This window comes from Botrytis byssoidea (genome assembly GCF_014898295.1).
Source record: "Botrytis byssoidea strain MUCL 94 chromosome Unknown BBYS_028, whole genome shotgun sequence".
Classification (NCBI taxonomy): Eukaryota; Fungi; Ascomycota; class Leotiomycetes; order Helotiales; family Sclerotiniaceae; genus Botrytis; species Botrytis byssoidea.
The window spans coordinates 81,955-101,780 of record NW_024065869.1 but is presented as its reverse complement, the minus strand read 5'-3'; the positions used below and the strand labels follow the sequence as shown (position 1 = coordinate 101,780).

Sequence of the window (19,826 nt, the reverse complement as noted above, 5' to 3'; positions counted from 1 at the left end):
CAATGGAGTTGGGACTGAACTGGGGAAAAGAATATCAAGGTATATTTATGAGTATTGGCCTGTTGTAATTTATATGATTGATTATGAAAAGAATGAAGATAATGAAGAGATAAAGGTCAAGGCCGGAAATTTGATTGTTTTTAGATGGTGAAAGCTCTCGAGTTCTACTGTAGCAGGATCGTAGACCACTGTTCTGTTCCTGTTACTTCGAAGACGTGAATTCGAATTGAGAATTTAACAAATAGGAAGCAATAGGAAATATAGGACAGTTTGTTGGAGTTTATCTTTATGACGTTGTCATGGAATGGATACCTAGAGTCGTTCTGGTTGAAACTCATGTTTCAAGTCGAGATGTTGAACAATTCAAGTCGAGGACAACGACATGTCTCCTTGTTATGTCTTTATTATGTCCTAACCTGTCTCAACAACTCTGGCTCAATAAACAATACTTGAAGTATTGTTTCTGTTTGCTATCATCCCTCTCGTCCCCATTGTTATGGGTGTTTCGAGACACGTTTGAAACCACAAGTAAACTACTCGAGAAAGTTCCTGTGATAATGGTGGTGCTCAATTTCTGCCAACTGATTGGAAATATAAATACTAGGGGAGCCTTTCACACGTCTCCCTCTGTGGTGAGAATGACCACACATGAGACCGCATCTCGCTTGGATTACAGTGGCACTTCCATAATTTCTCATGTCACTAGCCAATTCTTTTCTCTCATTCTTGCTCAACGCTTCACTTTACCTTCGATTCCAGCTGAATCACAACTCTACAGATAATAAATAGATGATGAAAAGTATTCAAGGTATAAATTTTTATTGAGTCCCTCATCATGTTTCTTCAATATCATGTGCCATTGACATTTGAGTGTTTATGCTACGATTAAGCCATAAGCACCTCATAGTAAATGAATTGTTATTCTCCTGCCTTGTATCCTGATACCACTTTTTACTCGATATAAGGTTATTAGATGGCAGGAGTTGAATGAAGTGAATACTTTGCTACAATAAGGAATCGCCAATAAAAAGGTTATGTTGCTTGACTAACTTACGTCGTCAGGTCGGACGTTGAGTATCGATGGATTTATGTGAAAAGTGGAACCTACGAGACACTTCTTTCCACTTACCGAAGCCACCCAAAGTTACAAAAGTCTGATGGACAGATCAATGGGAATACTCTCACCCAACTCATAATTCATAATGTCATTAATGCAGGGATATCTTAGGATTGCCCTAGCACTCGCTCAGTTATTCGCTTCGGCATACAACTAAAAGAGGTCAGCCGGTGAAGGTAAAAATGACAACGATCTGGAAACTCACTACATAGGATCGACCTCTTCGACACCAGGGAAATCTAGAAGAGACAAGCCGGCAACGCCGAAGCAGGTGTGGAAGACATCGACCATATCACCTGGTCTATCGGCGAAGCCACCTTCCTCTGTGTCCTGACACTTCAGGATGAAGTTGGTGAGTTTCTCTCCATCAATCCAGTGTAGCCTCCCAATCATAGCTAGACTCGTTGCAACCCACCAGCTGTAACAAACATCTTCTTTTTTCTCGGGTCTGCCATTCAGTCCGCCGCACTCGAGTTGCCTCTCACTCAGCCATCTACCCAGCTTATCAATATTAACCACATCGAGGCGCTTCGCAATTGATAATGCACCCAAACATGCAAATATTTGTCCCGAATGAGATTCAGCTCCAGGGCTAACCCCATAACCTCCATCAAAATTCGCACACGAGATAATGTAGTCCACTGCCTTATTGACATCCACCAAGTGTAGGGAATTTAGCAGTGAAAGTGCATTGAACGCCGCATAGAGGAATCTAGTGTCTTCCTCGCCCCATTCATCCCCAGCAAAGGTTCCCGTTTTCTTATTCTGTAGATCCGCAAGATCTGCACATTGGAAGCATTAATGGTAGCCGCCTCGAATCGACTATATGAAGACACTCACATTTCCCAACTAAATCTTTTCCCTTACCATCCAAGTTCTGCTCGAGATCATCTACCGCATCTACCATCACTAATGACTGCACGGCACTAACTGTATATAGTAAATGTGCATCATGGCCTGGAGCAGCTCCAAAACCACCATTTTTGTGCTGGCAGCTTAAAATGAAATCAATTGTTTCCCGTCTCGGCAGCGCATCAGGTCGACCAAGTAGATGAAGTGCAGTCAGCCCCCAGTAGAGTCCGTTTATTCGCAAATGTTCGGTGTGCCAATATTCGAGCTCATCTTTGCGCTACAAGCAGGAGATGTCAACAAGTGCAGATGGAGATTCGAGGAGGGTGGATACCTACGGAGTCGAGACTCTGTATATATTTTACATGGGACTCGATAGCGAGCTGAAGCTCCTCTGGCAGACTGGCAGAACCTGCTCGTCCCGGTCCAGATACGAGAGCCATGATTAAAAAGGTATGTTATTTTGCTAAAAGTGTAGATTATTGTGACCTCGAATAACAAGTCTACCAAGCTTAAGAGAATACCCCACCTCGGGAAAGTTGCTGACAAATCACCATCGGACTTGGTCTTGACATACCAGTAATTCGGAATTTGTTCAATCAGTCAAGGCAACTGAAATGGACATATCTGTTTCACGACTCGAAGCTGACGTTTAATATAAAATGCTGATAATCAATTCGTTTAGTGTCTCCACTATACAGCTACGTTTTTTTCTTGTAACTCTTTGACTCTTGCTTAATCTGCTTACATGAAATTCTCTTGACTGATAGCCACGTCCATCTAACCATAAAATATACCACAACTTCAAAGACAAGCAGAGACTTTCGCACTACCTTCGTTGAATGAGGTTTCCCTTTCCTTTGGAAACTTTTCTAAGCCTCGAAATACCCTTCATCGATTTCCAATGAAGCTAAAATCCATCCTACCATCTGGTCGACCAGGTCGTCTGTCAAACCAAATCATGTATAGAACGCTGTTATTACCAGACCAACGATTGCTCTAGCCCTGGTCATATCTTATTTCTTGAGTGAATTTGACTCAAGGAAGATTCCCATGACGAGGGTCATTTTAAGTTGTTCTCTTAGTGACACAACACTGCTCTGGGAATGAGGGTTTCACCATATCATGTGTTAACAGCCGCAAGTGTTTTCACGCTATATGGCAAAATGATCATACCACCGGCATGTAAAGCCACTTGATATCGGGGCGGCTCGGTAGTGATTCGAGTGAACGTGGGCGGCAAGCGCTCGAACATTTGCGGGCGTACAATCGGCTTTGCACTCGATAATGGCTTCAATGCATGAGGTAACGAGAAGATATATCTTGAACTTCAGCCATCTCATCCTCGTGAGGGGTTCATCCTGAGTATCGCACCTATTTCTCTAGTCATTTCGATAACTATGTAGTTATACGAGGCTATTTAAAGGCCAATCCCCATGCATTGTCCGATTTGGAAAGGCTGGTTTTGTGTGGACGATTTTGCAAAAGAGTCGTGGAATATTTGTAGCACCGAATATGTGGTAAGGGACAGCTGAGATAAGTTATATCCAAATGCACATGATCAGAACATAGTGGTTTTATGAGCGGATAGGCAAAGGCTGGGCGAGGCTGCGTTCGAATATGTGCAGTCTTCACGATCCAATGCAGTGGCCAAGTTAGAAGCCAACACAGCCCGAAGATGCTATCTCATTGATACGTGGAGTGTTCCTCCGGACCGATCCGACACGTTCATGCATTTCTGTCACCCGCAAATGAAGTATGGGGGATGGGCTGTCATGATTTTCCCCGACTGACGCATTCAAGTGAATGTATTAGATGAAGATTAGGGTCTAGGAATCAACATTTAATCTTTTAATTGAGTAATCAACTCCAAATTTCGCACAAATGCAACACATGGATGAGAGATATCGCACAAACACTGCCCGAATCAGTCTTACAATGTATGGTACAGTTATAAAACTGGTGAAGGGCCAGATAAGTACTATTGAACCCCGATTAAGGATCACAAACGAGTTGAATTACCGTCTCGCCTTTCAATACTCACAATGCATTTATATTGAATTTTTGATGTGAATGCCTCAGATGATTTGATAGCCTTTTGTCGATATATCTTCAACTCTGGTTTGCATCCTCAAAGAAAAGTCAAGCCGACCCATTGCATATACCCCCAAGTTTTTCAAGCAATTCTACTTCGGAGTGGTTCTGAGGGGTTGAGAAAGATTGAGATGAGTATCATTCTCGTAAAATTTGTAGGATCCTAACCATCAAGTACCTCGCCATAACCGTTCCGGAAAGCATTATCAACGGTCATCAGGTAGATAATCACTACCTATAAATTCTTTCGAAAGTCAGTACTCGCATTTGACAAGAGTAGGGAACCAAGTCAAATCATCAGGGCTCGTAACTCAACCAATCTCATCGGAGGGTTGTTGACAACTGCCCTTCCAAGTATATAGCCAACGGTCAAGAAGTAATAGCGACAGTATTGTCAGTAAGGAGGCCGCTGACAGTGGGTCTGATGTACGTAAGATTTGCTGCATGCTATCAGGTCTAGGCGGAGACGGAAATTTCAGACCTTACTTGTTCACGGGGTAGTAAAATGTACCGCATTGCTGGGATTTTATCAAACCCCACCCCAATTTTTGCAGACTTGAAAGAATGTTAGTACGGCCAACTCTCAAATCATGCTATGCCATGTCTTGACCTATCTTAACTCCCCCTGCAAGATGCTCTGTGTAAGCTGACTGAAGAGTTCTATTGGATTTCACATTCAACCCACTAATCAGCCCGGAACATCGGACTCACAATGCATCCTACCGCTCTGAATCACAGTTAACGAAGATACCTGTAGCAAGCAGCTGGTCGGTTGAGCTCTTGCATAAGTAGAGGGCAGGAGACTCAGTATGCCAGATTTGCAGTCAAATCGAGCTTTTCAATCATTCTATTCCAAAAATTTGCAATCATGGTCAATTCTAAACCTACAATAGTTTTCATTCCAGGCTTCTGGCATACTCCAGAAGGATTTACACCTCTCGCCAAGGTTTTGGAAAAGGAGGGCTATCACTCTGTTCTGGTCAATTTACCCAGTGCAGGCGCTCACCCCGGGCACCCTGACTTCTCACAAGATGTGGCCGCAATCCGCAAGATCATTACCGAATTAGCCGATGAGGGTAAGGAAGTCATGGTGGTGATGCACTCCGGTGGAAGCGTTAGCGGCAGCGAAGCTTGCCGTGACTTGGGTAAAAAGGAACGCCAAGCTGAGGACAAGAATGGCGGGATAGTGAGAGTCATTTATATTGGCATTCTATTACCCAATGTAGGGAAGACTATATTTGAAACGTTTCAAGGCGTGGTTTCGAGTCCTGATTTGGATCCGGATTTTGTGATTGATCAGGATCAGAGCTTTCACGTCTTTGCTGGGGTATGTTTTGATATATCTTCAAAGATAATGCTAACGTCCTGGCTAGGATGGCACTTCGACTATCACTGACGGCGACACGAGATTTTATAATGATCTCTCTGGAGAAGATGCAAAATACTGGAGCAGCAAGTTGACCTCGCTTTCGCTAGGGTGAGTGAGATGGCTAGATGTAAGGGTACTCTCACTGACGCACTATTTAGAGTTGAGATGTCTCCATTGACCTACGAAGCTTGGAAACACATACCGTCGGCGTATATCATGCCACTGCAAGACAAAAGCATTCCGTTGAAGCAAGTCCGGCAGATCGTAAAGGAAGCAAATATTGAGATGGTGTTTGAAATAGAGACAGGTCATTGTCCATATCTTGTACAGCCAGAGACAGTAGCTGGTTTCATTCGACAGGCAGGAGGAGAGCTTAACTGATTACTATTAGAGGACTTGAAACAATTGCCTCTATCGACCAAACAGAATTCGCCCTTCTTTCATGATATATATTTCATAGTCTTCAGAGCTAGCCCAGCCTCCTTTCCCTGTGTCTGTTACCAATTTACTTACTGGGGCGATACCCACAGTGTGGATTCTGCCTTTTCTATATAACTAGGGATGGGCGAATTATATAATTTGGGGGTCGATTATATAATTTCATATTATCATGCTTTTTGAGGCATATAAAATATTATGCCAAGCTTATGCACGTGTTTTTTGGCTAATAAAATCATCAGGATGAATGAAAGTGGGTCATTCTTGGAAAAAGTTTTTAATGGGTTCTAATTTTCAATTTAGTGTATAATTAGACCAAAAAGTCAGGTGCACTAGTGCTAATCATGTGATTTCTTTATCAATCTTATATAATACAAAATCAATAAAATTTGTACTAAAAGCAATAGCCATTAGCCTATTAAAGCCAAAAAAAATCTTCAAAATCCCCACTTTCTACAGTAAAAATAATACAATTTGACTGATATTACATATTATATTTGACTGACGAATATACGATATTATATATCATCAAATCGCCCAACCCGATATATAACCCCAAAGAAAGCCCATCCAGCAAATTATGCGTTATTCAAAGAGTCATCATCTCCGAAGCTTACATTAATACGGTGCACATATCCCAAGCTGCTGAGCATTGCGTGGCTGACTACCGACGGTGAATCGCAAGAATTGTTTCGAGTGCACAACCTCCGCATACCAGTACGAAGTGCCGGGGTATCATTGGATGCGAAAAGCTGCTCTGGTTCAATTCCCAGGGATATTTTGCAAGGGATCGTAGGTCTAGGTTCGAGAGCTTGGTTAGCGCCGCTTTAAATACGCTGTGACGAACTTAAAGCGGCTCTAGAATTCGGGAATCGGGCACTTTCGAAGTCCGAGCAGGCCAACTAACGGCGGAAGAGCGGTCGTGGAAACTTCAACAATTTGATTCATACTGGAGAAGCTTGATAAGCATAGAGGTAGGGTTCAGTAGGTACTATTTCTTCAAGTCTATAAATTCGTCATTTCATGCTTCAATTGCGTTCATTACTAGCGGACCAATCTCTTGCCCTGAACTTGATACATCTTTACTCATCATGCAGCCCGACGAGAAACAATGCGCGGCACCGCAAAGATTCTGGGACCTATACACTCCCAAACCACCAGTAATTGCTTCTAAACCAGTTAAAGTGCCCCAAACTTCGACTTCGCGGTTGGAATCAAGTGCTGTGCCGCTGCTTTCACCAGAGATAGACGACCGAGAAGAGGCAAAGACCGTCCTCTATCTAGCCTATGGCTCTAATCTCTCTGCCGAGACCTTCAAGGGGAAACGCGGCATTAAACCCTTGAGCGCGGTCAATGTTCATGTTCCTGCAATCGATCTCACATTCGATTTATGCGGGATACCCTACACGGAACCTTGTTTCGCAAATTGTCAATATAAGAAAGACCAATCAAATTCTCCTCGGACAAAAGATTACCACAAGACAAGATGGCATAAGGGATTGGTTGGTGTAGTCTACGAGGTGACTCGTGAGGACTATAGGACTATAATAGCTACCGAAGGAGGTGGCTCATCATATAAAGAAGAAATCGTGGAATGTTTTGTTCTTCCGAAAGGTAGCAAGACTGTGGATCCAAATCCTAGTAGCATACCATTTCAGGCATACACTTTACTCTGTCCGTTCAACAGCGAAGATGCGAACCGTATTGTTCGCCCGGATCCAAACTATGCGCAACCATCTGCACGATATCTAAAGTTAATAACAGATGGAGCGGAGGAGCATAATTTACCGGAGGAATATGTCGATTACTTGCATGGCATTAGATCGTATACAGTCACGACAATAAGACAGAAAACAGCGCAGATCCTCATCATGACTTTTATAGTGCCTGTTATCCTGACGCTGTTTGGACTGGGGAAGATTTTTGCAGACAAGAATGGCAAGCTCCCGGATTGGCTAGCTAACGCGATGCGCACGTTATTTAGATTCGTTTGGGTGGCTTATGATAGAATTCTGAAGGATAAGTTTGGCGATGGAGAGAGGACAATAGAGAGGAATGGGAATGATTTTGAAGAGATGGATTTAGATAAGAGGTGGGACGAGAAAAAGATGTCTCTTCTGTGAGTTCAACAGTGGGTGACATTGGGCGTCAATTTTGAGCAGTGGATATTTGTCAGGTGTTTTTATCTATCGGATGCAGCATAAAAATCGTATTATAGAGGAAATAGCTAATGTATTTTTGGTATATGTGATCGCTCAGAATGTCATATCGACTACTTTCGCTCAAGTATGATGGTATCACCCATACATGCACGCAGTTCTCCAAAAACATCGTGTACTATTCGTCCAGCATTTTGTAATGATACGCTGTTCGTATCTCGGCACAGAGTAGGACAGGAGCCAAGTAGTCAAACGCTGCCGAATTAAATTGTCATGGATCTGTCCTCTGAGAACATTCGAAGAGTTTTGGAAAAATGAACAGAAAGGCAACGGCAATCGGCAAGCTCTGTTTTCTAACTCAGTATCGGAAACCTTTAATACCTAAACCTCTGTGCTGTTATCATCGGACGAGAAGACAAATGATTCTCCAAATGAAACATCTCAGTCGCCCCCAGGCTTTCTGCCAACAGCATTGACCAACATCATACTTATATAAGCACCTTTCTGTACCTCCAGAGCCGCCTGTCCATACTTTTCCAATACATCTCTCGACCCTCCTCCTGCAATATTTGCCAATTCTTTTATGCCATTCATATGCATTGAAGTCCATGCACAAGCAATATCGACCTCGGGTTCGAGAAGTTGGCTATCCAGAACTGTTATTCCTCGTTCCTGGAAGATGAAACTGAGTTGGCGTATCCACCTACGGCATGTTAGGATACAGTCTAGTAGCATACTGCTCAAGAGGGAGAAAGAAGATGGAAATGGTACTCAAAACTGGTGAACTTCTTCAAAGGAACTTCATACATCCATCTCACCAACTCTTTAAGGTTGCTGGTTGATAAGTCCGGGGTAGCAGCTTTGCATGCCATCATGCTGAAATCCACTTCTTTCCACTGGATGTATCCACCTGGTCCTAAAAACGACAATATCAGTTCACTTTTCACAGTATGTCCCCCTTCAGAAAAGTAACGAACTTAGCAATGTCAACACATTGTCTAAAACATGTCTTGGATCTCCTCCAGGGATCACGACACAGAGAAGACTTATGTGAACCACATCGTACTGGCCCCTCAATCGCTCCGGAACAGGTTTGAAAATATCTAAAATATCTAGTTTCACATTTGGAGGGAGAAGTGCTGAATGAGGATATTGATTAGTTGAGATATCGAAACCGTCTAGTTGTGCGTTCGTCTTTGATTTTGCAAGCTCTTTTGCTAAATCTATGAGCCAGATTCTCCAGCAACATTAACTTCGTACATGTAGAATCTTCGACACACAAGAGCGCTTACCCAGTTCCACATGCTATGTCAGCAATCTTGATGTCTTGCTTGATTGGGATGCTGGGATGTAAAAGATGCCCGAGTAGTCTTTGCCAGAGCCAATATTGGACATAGAGACTTGATCAGTCAGTGTGTGAGAGCAAAGTTGGAGTCTCAAGATTCAGACTAACCGGGAAGAACCCAGCAGACTTCGCTCAAGGACATACTCTTCTTGAGCGGCTGAAGTCATCCTATCGTTCGTTGTTTTGGTAACAGGAGATTTTGAGCAAGTGAGATTGAATAGATCAAGAAATTTTGACTGTTCCACTACCAGGTTGAGCTGTCAATAAATTGACATCGATATCAATGACTAGTCGTAGTCATATGTTACCCGAGGTGGGCAGGTGCGTATCCTTGCTTCGATACTATAAGTCTCGAACACAACACTACTTACTTATTGTATTACATACCTCAATGCAACAATGCGTAGCAAGTAGTACAATATACACTATCAAAGTAAGGCTCTTTTTCTCTCATATTTAGCAGTCTAATTTTCAAACCTAGGTTCATGAGCTTCGTTTTGAGAGCTTTGGACAGGTATCGCAAAAAGAAAATAGTGCTTGGAAATGCCTCGCCACACTTTCATACGCCACCGCCAGCTACAGGTCAAAAGCATTTTATCTCAAGCGTAACTCGCCGACAATTGTATTCAGTTCTTGTCGTTTCACTTCCGGATCCTATATCTTTCCCTCTCTAGATGGCATAGCTAGGGTGTCGCGAATCGGTGACGGTTGTGGCACCTCCGGCATGCATCTTTCTTCTTTTCAAAAACCGATCTATAATATCAATCGATTTCTCACACTGCACATCGTTCTACTCAGAGTACTGGCCATATATGGGACTCAGAGTTGCACCGTAGCTACCAACAGGCAAAAATGTCTCCTTGAGAGCAGATGAAACTGATAGCATTTCATCGAAGTGAAAGCTTGATCTTGGAGGCATTTGAAAACTCTAGATATTGTGATGTCTTTTGTGAGTACAGTAAGCCCTTACTTCAGAAGGTAGACGTCAACGCTAGATGGAGAGGTTGAATGTCATTCTGACCGCTTTTGGCTGTTATTTTGGTCATATGTTTCGTATGAAATATGGACTTCTTACTCATCTCACATATCCGTATGTTCTAATTTCCTAATTTGTTTACTCCACGGTAGCATTCCTACTGCTGCCTTCTAAATAGTTAAGTGGTTCTGGAATATTTTATCTGGAGGTCCTAGGTACACCGTTCTTCTGATACCTTAAAACGACACAGGATACGTTTGCTATATGCGTCGATGATATGTAACAGCGGAAAGTGATATAGACACTCTTTAGAGTGTTTTCCAAGGGCTGGAATCTGGAATCGGACAACGTATCCATCAGATTCATACATCGGGTGTTAATTGAGCGAGGTAGAAGGAATGTATGGAAATTTTCCACTAAAGATAGTTCTTCCGACCCTTTCTGAGTGAAGATGACATCACGAAGAAGGCGGATAGCTCATACTCGTACGATGTCACTTGTCAATATTTTGACCCCTGTTTGCGTTAGAACCAAGGCAAACATACAATTCGATATGATACCTGGACCCTCAAAGCTCTTTCTCTACATGATTTTATGTGCATTAACCCTCACATGATCTGTCATGGCCAAATCTAGAATATTCCCCAGCCAATTCCGCTCTGCAGTGGATCTCCCCATCCTTGCTCCGACGTTCCTACGATTTCATTCGACTGCCGCATCGTCAAACTCTAAATTTACACTTAGCGTGGGGGTCAGCAGATCTATTGTGGGGTGGTATGATGATCCCTGAGACCGAGGCTTTTCCCATCTCTCTCAAACAAAGTCATCCATTACCTTCCTCCAAACTGCGACTGTGATATCCATCCACTCTCGAGCCACTGTTATGAATATTCCGCGTGCGCAGCGAACGTGGGGTATCATATTTGTATAGGGAAAGTGGCCCCTGAAACATCCATCCATATTTGAGCTATAAATATTGGGAATTTGTTGGAGCAGTGCTAAATTATAGTTTGTTGAGATGCTTTCTGATCAGACCTTTCACTGTAGTATATTTGTACGTAAGTGATAAATAAGATCTGGGATATGGATAGTTCATATTTCAGTCTATCGAAGCGAGTCAAGATTCACACTTACTCCTTTTTGTATTTAAGATGTTTTCCCTTCAATTTGTTTCATTCCCATTCTCATATTCTCTAGTCGACCATCAACTTAAAACCATCCTCTCTCGCCGTTGTGCAATATCTCGAACTTTAAACATAATTGAAAAATGACTGCTTCACACTCCTATACGAATGGCAATGGCTTTGCAAGTGGGCATCGTGCATTGGTGCCAGGAATATATGTTCCTACTGTTGCATTCTTCCATCTAGAATCTGAAGAAGTCGACCTCTCAGCAGTCGCCAAACACGCTTCCAGACTTGCCACTTCTGGAATTGCAGGCCTTGTTGTCCATGGATCAAATGGAGAAGCAGTTCATCTCACTCACTCCGAACGTTCGCTCATTACCTTAACTACACGCAAAGCTCTCGATAAAGCAGGTGCCTCATCCATGCCCGTTATCGTAGGCTGTGGTACCCAATCAGTTAAGGAAACACTCGAATTGTGTAGAGAGGCTAAAGAGTCAGGTGGAGATTATGCAATTGTTCTTCCACCCAGTTATTACGCATCACTCTTGAACCCACAACTGATATTGGAATTTTTCACACAAATTGCGGATGCAAGTCCAATCCCCATTATCATATACAACTATCCTGCCGCACAAGGAGGACTTGATCTTAGTTCCGATGTCATACTTACACTTTCTGCTCATTTAAATATTGTGGGTGTAAAACTCACATGTGGAAATACCGGAAAGTTGGCACGAATCGCCGCATCTGCCAAACCAACCTTCCTCACCACTGGCGGTTCTGCAGATTTCATTTTGCAAAGCATGGTAGTAGGAGGTGATGGGGTCATAGCTGGATTGGCAAATTTAGCACCAAAAGCTTGTGTAAAAGTCATGAGATTGTTCAAAGAAGGAAAGCTAGTAGAAGCGAGAGAGTTGCAAGCAATTGTTGCCAGAGGAGACTGGGTGGCTATCAAGGGAGGTTTCGTTAGTGTGAAAGTTGCATTGGAGAAGTTTTACGGATATGGTGGATTACCTAGGAAACCATGTGCACTGCCTGAGAAGAAAGCATTGGCAGCAATGAATGAAGAGTTTTCAGAATTGCTTGAGTTGGAGAATACTCTTTAGTCCGATTGAGTCGATGGAATGGAATAGAAAAATATTTTTGAAGCGCTTTCATCTCAAATAGCTTAACATGTGAAAGAGCAACATCTTGATTTGTCTAGCGATTTGGTGAGAATACAGAACGTTAAAATGCAAATCACTAAAGGCCTTTCTCATATTCTTTGCAATTCTACTATATATTGTATCCTTATGTTCAGCTTTCTTCTTACTTGCGAGCCTGTCGTCTTTAGATGATCATGAGCAGAATTCAAGTCACATACTCCCTGGAGGTTAGCATCCAAGTTACCTCCTGAAAATTGGATTGTCATTTATTCGGATGGATAATGCCACATTCATTCGAAGCTATATAGGATATTTCGGTCTCACGCCACTTTTCCCTCCGTATATACAGAATATGGTAGCGTGGGGGTGGAAAGCCAGTTTTACAATTACATTACTACTTGGTTCGGATTATGGCGAGAATATACAACTGAAGAACAGCTTTGTGACCGAGTGGCAACTAGGTACATAGTCGAATCTTGAAAAGACCATCGAGCGTCGCGAGTGTATTCCTTTACAGCGGATGAGAGAGCTATAGATGTGGCAAAATGGTGAGAGATGTCCTGCCTGACCACCAAAGTTTTATCTTTTTCTACCGTTGTCGTCAAAAGAGTGACTGTCATGACTCGCACGTTATCTACAGGCTCGATGATTCGAGCTGTTAAGAATACAGTCAGAAAAGTTCTGATAGTCTAGAAGAAAAATAAGAAGATGGTGTGTTGGTATCGCAGATGTGGGGTGCGGAGTAGGTCACTATATGTAATCTGGTAATGTGCCGGGATCCGCGATTAACAACTAAAAACGTACTGTTACATCTGGAAAGAATATGCCTATACTCTTCTAAGTCTAGTCACGCTCGTCAATGCGGCAATATCGGGGATTCGAACGACCCACTCTGTTGATTTTACCGATTAACACTTCCGAGGTCGCCCTCGGTTAGGCGAGTTTGTAGCTATCGGGAAGGAGAGGAAAAATCGTTTCGTATCTCGGTTACTTTTTTTTTTGAATACAGAAGGTTCCATGATACCCGCCTGTTGGGATTTATGATGGGGACGACAATACATGCTAAGCTACGTTGCTTCTAGAGATCCACTTCATCTCTTCTCCGCCCCCACGCCCGTTTTAGTGACCTAGAGTGGGGGAGGTAATTGAGTTATTTATCTTTGCTGGTTTATGTTACTACATGTATTCCCGAGGTCTCAAAAGCAAGCGATGCTTACTTAGGTACATAAGGATCTTAAGAGATATTCATCTCATGTTGATAATAGCGTTGTATTTGAATGTATGTATTTCTTTGGTACTCACAAGCTTACTATAAGTGCAGGTGAAGTTAGTAATGATATCGAGACGAAATTCAGGTAAGAGGATAGAATCAGGGGTTTTTATAGACCTAGATGTCTTAGATAACAAAACCAAGTTGTAGTTCATACCTTCTTCTAGAACTATCACTTAGCAAAAACTCATGATTTCAGATCGGACGGTTCCTGAGTCTAGAAGTTCATACTGAGGAATTGGCAGAGAGGAAGATATGGAAAATACTAGATAGGAGCTTTTATATGTTTCATATTCTTTCCTGTAGCTTTTGAGAAAGACTATTGATTGAAAAATACCGGCTTAGTACTCCTCAAGATGCTCATTCTAGAGTATCCAGCAATTTGCCTAAATATACTACAATTTGATCTACTCATTCTATACCCTTTACTCGACAAGTATGCTGATCATTTTGCCTTTCTTTATAACATATTCATTATGGTGAACGTTACTATCCTATCAACTCAAATTCCGAAGAAATTCTGTCCCTTGATTAGGGAACTTGGACGCTCATTTTACTTCTTTGAGTGAGTATTGAGGCGTCTATACTTTTACTAAGTATAAGCATCATCTGACATATAAATATTGTTAACTTACAAAATATATAAACTAATGCTTAATGATATAAGTCAACTACCCCACTTTTCGACCACCTCAAAAACCATATTGCTTTAAGTAATTATAAAATTTATACTTTGAATAACTCAATAATACTTTAATCAATTGATTTGAAATTTTGATATTATTATAATTATAATACAAAGAATCAATATATTAAAAAAAATATTGTAAAGGTTTTTAAAGTAATTATAAATAAAACAAGTATATAAAAAGTTAGTTTAAATTATAATATTTTATATATTATATTTTATAATCGAATATATAGTAAAGTTTTATATTAAAAAAGTATTCAAATACTTCAAAAATTATTTTTAATTTAAAAAAATCAATTAACAAAATAAATATTAATATAAAAAGCTTTTAATATTAGCTTTATATATTATTAAATTAAAGAAATAATAAAATATTTTTTTATTATATAAAAAAAGAATCCTTTATTTAAAAAAAAAATATATATATAGCTTTTTTTGAAAATATTTTAATATTAGAATTAAAAAGTAATATTAAATCGATTTTATATAAATTTTAGATATTATATCTGATATTATTAAAAAGTAATTTCAAAACCTTGTAATTCTTGAAATTAAGATTATTAAGTTAGTTAATAAATAGAATATGAATAAAATAGGTATAATAAAAAGTTAAGATTTTAATGGATTAATAATAGAAAATATTAATCAAAGATTTATTCAAAAAAAACAATCTGAATCTCGAATTTGGATTTTTTTTATAAAATATATTTCAATTAATAAAAAAAGTATTATTCTCTTTATAATATATAAGGGAAAATCAATTCAATAATAATGATTTTCAATTAATTTGATTTTATTTAAGGGTTAAAACTTTATTATTATAAAAAATAAATGGATTATAGATATTATAATTTTAAAATAATTAAAAAAGATTTGTATTTCTTAAATTACCTTTATTCAATTGGAAAATTCAAGATTTCTTATTTTGTATGAATATAGAAACTATAAAACTATAATATTTATATTAGAATATTTCAATAATAATATATATTTTTTATTTCTTTTATTATATATATTATATATATTATAACTATTTGATTTATTTATATTTTTATTTCTAAAAAGTATATATCGAATTAAATTTAATAAATTAAGTTTATTATTCGATTTCTTATTAATTGGAAAGTACAATTTCCTTTTTTGTTATTAGAAAACTAGAATAAAAGGTTTAATTATTCAAAATATTAAGTCTAAATAGTAAATTAATAATTTTTAATTCAAAAATATAACTAAATCTTTTATAAATTGATTTTTATTTGAAAATAATAATAAAAAGATTTTATTATTTAATTCTAAATCTAATAATAATTCTATTTTTTAATAGAATATATATTTATTATTTATTTAATAAAAAACCCTTTAAAAAGAAATCAATATTAGAAAATATAAAAATATAATAATTTAAGAAAAAAAGATTGATTTATTAATATAAAGATTATTATTTTATAAAATTATAGAAGGATTTGATATTAAAAATTATAAATTTTTAAAAATAAAGAATAAAATTAGAAAATTAAAATATCAATTAAATAAAATATTATCTAAAAAAAAGCAAAAGGTTATAATATTTCTAAATTCGAAATTTATAAGAATTAGAATTATAAGATATATATAAATTGAAATAAAAGATTATAAAATTAAAAGAAATAATAGTTTTAATATTATAAAAAGTAATTCTATAAGTGATTTTATTGAAATTCAATAATTATTGAGTTATTAAAGTTTTAAATATAGATAATATAATTTTTTTAAATGATCGGAAATAGGGGGTGATTGGAAAGTGGGGTAGTTGACTTATACTAAACAGAATAAAAAATACTAGTAATATGAGTAAACCTTTTTGAGAGACTCCGTTTGATGTTTCTACTAAAAACTATTCGGGTAGAATGTAACGGACGAAAAAGAACACGCTCAGATAGAATCACAATACTTATACTTGTGTCTAAGTATCGAGATGGACATAAGGAGTCTCAGAGGCGAAATCAAACAGTTTGAATCTGATTCACAGACGAAGAATTCCAAAAGGTTTAGGTATATTCTATTTCGGTGTGTGTTTTGTCTTGTGATTTAAGATCGCCTCTTCTTCTTGACTGGTTTGGAGAAATTTATAAAGGAATTCGAATGATGATGGATGTCGCCATCCCGTGGTTTCGAGTTCAAAACCACCGTTCCTAACCCGTGAGCTTTGTTTTCCTGCAAATCCTCGATAGCTGATTTACGCAGGAGAAAATTTATTACGTGAACATTTCCCACATGCTGGACCAGATATCTGGTGAAAGAGTGAAGCCAGGGGTTTTGCTCCATGTGCAGGTTATCATAATTGAAGGCCAAGTGAGTAATCCGCCTCTTGTCCTCTTCCGATGCCCCTTCGAAAGGGTTCTTTCGATAGGTGATATCCCTATTCGTATTGTTCAATCGATTGATATAAACAAGATCTTTCTCGGGATTTTAATAAATAGGACGTTCTAGGAAAGAGGAGAAGCAAGATTGATAGGATTTTAGTGCTATCTCTCAAGATATACGGGTGGCGTGTAAGAGAGCAGGAGGCTTTCATTGGCATGTTGAAATTCGGTCGAAAAGGCACACCGAAAAGTAAGACGTCCGTGGTAGTCTATGATTGGAAACTCTTCATTGATATATCGGTGAATCCCCGTTACACGACCGGTTCTTAGTTAGGTCCGTATGTTTCTCCCGTCAGTTTTCGGAAGATTTGCTTCAAACTCGATGACTCGAGGTGGAACGGCAACGATGGCAAACTCCCAGATCAAAAGCTTAACTTTTTCAGAAGGGATACAAATTTGGTGAAGTTTTTCTCTCCTTCTATTGATCGAACGGTGTGCACTGAAGGGCATCATAGTTTCTTGGTTTGACTTATCCATTTAGACTGGGAGACGTGTTCAATAGTTTTGCGTATAAATTAACAGAAGGTCTCTCTTCTATATATTGAACACGAATGGAACACATACGAATATAATTATATGTACCAAGAGAAGAAGCATAGAACTTCATTTTAGGACATGTGTTTGAAACGTGATCTTTGAATCTGATGAAAGTTCTGATATTGGATGTACTATTTTAGAACGTGTGCATTACATGTAGAATCTGAAACTTAAAAATAGAAAGGATCTCTAGGGATTCACAAAGGGACAGAGAAGTTTGAATGGGATTAGAGAGACTCCTTCAGTCATACGATTAAACATTAGCTTCGATTCTATATTAAGGTTTAACTACACCCAATCAAAAACCTTCAACTACCACCTGCATCATCAATATGTTCAAGCTTAAATCACTTCACATGATTTAAAACTCAATCTGATGTTCGATCTTTTGGACCACGACCTGGAACTCTTTTACTGATGCTTTTAGCTCGTCATGCTAAAATGGCGTTTCAGGCAAACCCCCCCCCAGGCCCAATCTATTGAGGAAACCAGCAGCATATCCAAAGACTAGATCATACATAGCAGCAATCGAGTCTATCAAAACATCAAAGACTCTATCAATCTCAAAACAACAAAGTCTATCGATTGAATTGGAGCCGAGTACCTAACTCCAGTACGAAACCACATTTACCAACCACTATCTACCTTAACAGCCCGCCGAAGCACCCTGCAAACACAAACATTAAAAATTGAAAAGTGGAGAAATCCATAGTGTACTATTCTCACTCTAAAATATCGAGTACTTACTCCATCTTCCAATTCCCCAAGCTGTTCCATAATAATATATATACGATTTGCAGATCCGCAGGAATTCCTCAGGCGGAATGAAAGATCATTCAAATCATCGATACACATCACAGCACATATGTCACAGATAACACTCATGCATCCCCCAGAAGAAAAAAAAGAAAAGATATGTATAATCTCGAATGAAAGGCTTGCGTACACTCAAACTCTTATCATATAAGTAAGCAAGCTATATCCATATTCGGCATTAACATTAGAGGTATCGTATCAAATCCGTATATCATCTTCCATTTCGCATCTTGTTTATTTTCCCCATTGCATTCCATCCCAAAGAGTTCATCAACACGTAGCCCTCATCCTGATCCTCAATCCCATACAGATAGGACCAAAGCAACAACCCCCACCATGCCCACAATTCCTGCAACTCCAATCCTCGCCTGCGATCGTCCCACACCACTATTCCCAGTCGCACTAGCCGTCGCACTTGCACTCAGCGCAGAAGCACTATCACTGGCCACAACTGTCGTAACCGTAGCCACGACCTCACTGACCGTACTCGCCGCCCTCGTGCTAGCACTCCTCGTCGTTCCTGGGATAGTAGTCTCCGTGGTCTCTATTTGAACTTCCGTGCTAACAACTTTGTTTCCCCCAATTGAAGTTGTAATTGTCGTCGAAACTGAAATTGTCTGCTGTGAAATGCTATCCGAAACAGTAGTCGCAGGAATCGTAGTAGCAGGAATAGTACTGGCAGGAAGCGTCGTAGTGTAAGTAATTGTAACTCCACCTAAAACCGATGCGGGAATAGCGCTACCCACTCCACTAGCAGTGAATTGGGATGGCATAGGGAGAGTAGCGGTATTCGGCTTGGCAGCGCTGTTGCTACTGTATATATTTCCAGTTGTTCCATCTTTATCTGTATAATCTCCCGATTCCAAATTGGCGGTAGAACCCGAAGAAGAACTATATGATCCTCCTACTACAGTTCCGTAACTATCATCTGGAAGATAGTAATTGGTTGTGAATTGATCGTAGCAAAAAGGGATGTTTAGGGAGTGCATAGTGAGACATGTTAAAGAAGAAACGCAGCATAATGAAGCCGAGTCGCGTTTTTCGACAATATGTTCTGAGGAGGAAGAAAGCGATCGTTTGCTTGCAGGCAGCGAGGAGAGAACGATATCTTGAAATAGATTCACGAAATCCGAATCGCCGATTTGTGGGGTAGTGGCAGTTGTCGCCCCGGCCGGAGAGCAAAGAGTGTATCCTTGTTGACACTCACCGCGAGACTTGAGTGCGGATGCTGCAGCCAATGCTGCAGGCGCAATAAATGCGATCAGAAGTTGATGGCGCATCTTGTTTATATGTATAAGTCGTCGTGATTAGGGGCGTATCAAATATATGATGTACAACCTGAGATTTGTATGTATGTACTGGGTGTGAAGTAGATATTAAAGTAAACAATTTGAAGTAAAAGTGAACCACCTTGATCGAAAAGCAAAGTGTTACCTGCAAAAAACGTACAACTCTCGTTCGAATTCCACGATACAATCAATGAATGGAAGT

General features: G+C 39.5%; 6 protein-coding genes across 6 annotated transcripts; 3 read left to right on the top strand and 3 right to left on the bottom strand.

Annotated features, from left to right (window-relative positions):
• Positions 1 to 1,224: 1,224 nt before the first annotated feature.
• On the bottom strand, positions 1,225 to 2,409 carry EAE97_010465 (uncharacterized protein; the record flags this gene model as incomplete). The annotated part of the gene is made up of 4 exons (XM_038880980.1): positions 1,225 to 1,270; positions 1,323 to 1,899; positions 1,958 to 2,246; positions 2,305 to 2,409. The coding sequence occupies 4 exons, from the start codon at positions 2,407 to 2,409 to the stop codon at positions 1,225 to 1,227; spliced, it is 1,017 nt and encodes a 338-aa protein (XP_038728098.1).
• A 2,519-nt stretch (positions 2,410 to 4,928) lies between these two features.
• EAE97_010464 (uncharacterized protein) lies at positions 4,929 to 5,810 on the top strand (the record flags this gene model as incomplete). Its single annotated transcript, XM_038880979.1, has 3 exons — positions 4,929 to 5,387; positions 5,434 to 5,537; positions 5,588 to 5,810. 3 exons carry the CDS (start codon positions 4,929 to 4,931, stop codon positions 5,808 to 5,810), a joined length of 786 nt encoding a protein of 261 aa, XP_038728097.1.
• Positions 5,811 to 6,958: 1,148 nt separating this feature from the next.
• On the top strand, positions 6,959 to 7,990 carry EAE97_010463 (uncharacterized protein; the record flags this gene model as incomplete). The annotated part of the gene is made up of 1 exon (XM_038880978.1): positions 6,959 to 7,990. One exon carries the CDS (start codon positions 6,959 to 6,961, stop codon positions 7,988 to 7,990), a length of 1,032 nt encoding a protein of 343 aa, XP_038728096.1.
• Positions 7,991 to 8,150: 160 nt separating this feature from the next.
• Positions 8,151 to 11,069, bottom strand: EAE97_010462 (uncharacterized protein). Its single transcript, XM_038880977.1, has 5 exons — positions 9,480 to 11,069; positions 9,319 to 9,426; positions 9,004 to 9,263; positions 8,798 to 8,942; positions 8,151 to 8,729 (listed from the first exon to the last, which is right to left on the bottom strand). Exons 1-5 carry the CDS (start codon positions 9,536 to 9,538, stop codon positions 8,468 to 8,470), a joined length of 834 nt encoding a protein of 277 aa, XP_038728095.1. The 5' UTR covers positions 9,539 to 11,069; the 3' UTR covers positions 8,151 to 8,467.
• Positions 11,070 to 11,614: 545 nt separating this feature from the next.
• On the top strand, positions 11,615 to 12,580 carry EAE97_010461 (uncharacterized protein; the record flags this gene model as incomplete). The annotated part of the gene is made up of 1 exon (XM_038880976.1): positions 11,615 to 12,580. The coding sequence occupies one exon, from the start codon at positions 11,615 to 11,617 to the stop codon at positions 12,578 to 12,580; it is 966 nt and encodes a 321-aa protein (XP_038728094.1).
• Positions 12,581 to 18,631: 6,051 nt separating this feature from the next.
• EAE97_010460 (uncharacterized protein) lies at positions 18,632 to 19,615 on the bottom strand (the record flags this gene model as incomplete). The annotated part of the gene is made up of 1 exon (XM_038880975.1): positions 18,632 to 19,615. The coding sequence occupies one exon, from the start codon at positions 19,613 to 19,615 to the stop codon at positions 18,632 to 18,634; it is 984 nt and encodes a 327-aa protein (XP_038728093.1).
• Between the last annotated feature and the right edge of the window lie 211 nt (positions 19,616 to 19,826).

Excerpts from the sequence above, each read along its gene's own strand:
- EAE97_010462 (XM_038880977.1), bottom strand. The coding sequence starts at position 9,538 with ATGACTTCAGCCGCTCAAGAAGAGTATGTCCTTGAGCGAAGTCTGCTG. Across the intron at positions 9,427-9,479 it reads AGTCTGCTGGGTTCTTCCCG|TCTCTATGTCCAATATTGGC; the intron begins GTTAGTCTGAAT and ends TGACTGATCAAG. Across the intron at positions 8,943-9,003 it reads CAATGTGTTGACATTGCTAA|GACCAGGTGGATACATCCAG; the intron begins GTTCGTTACTTT and ends TGTCGTTTTTAG.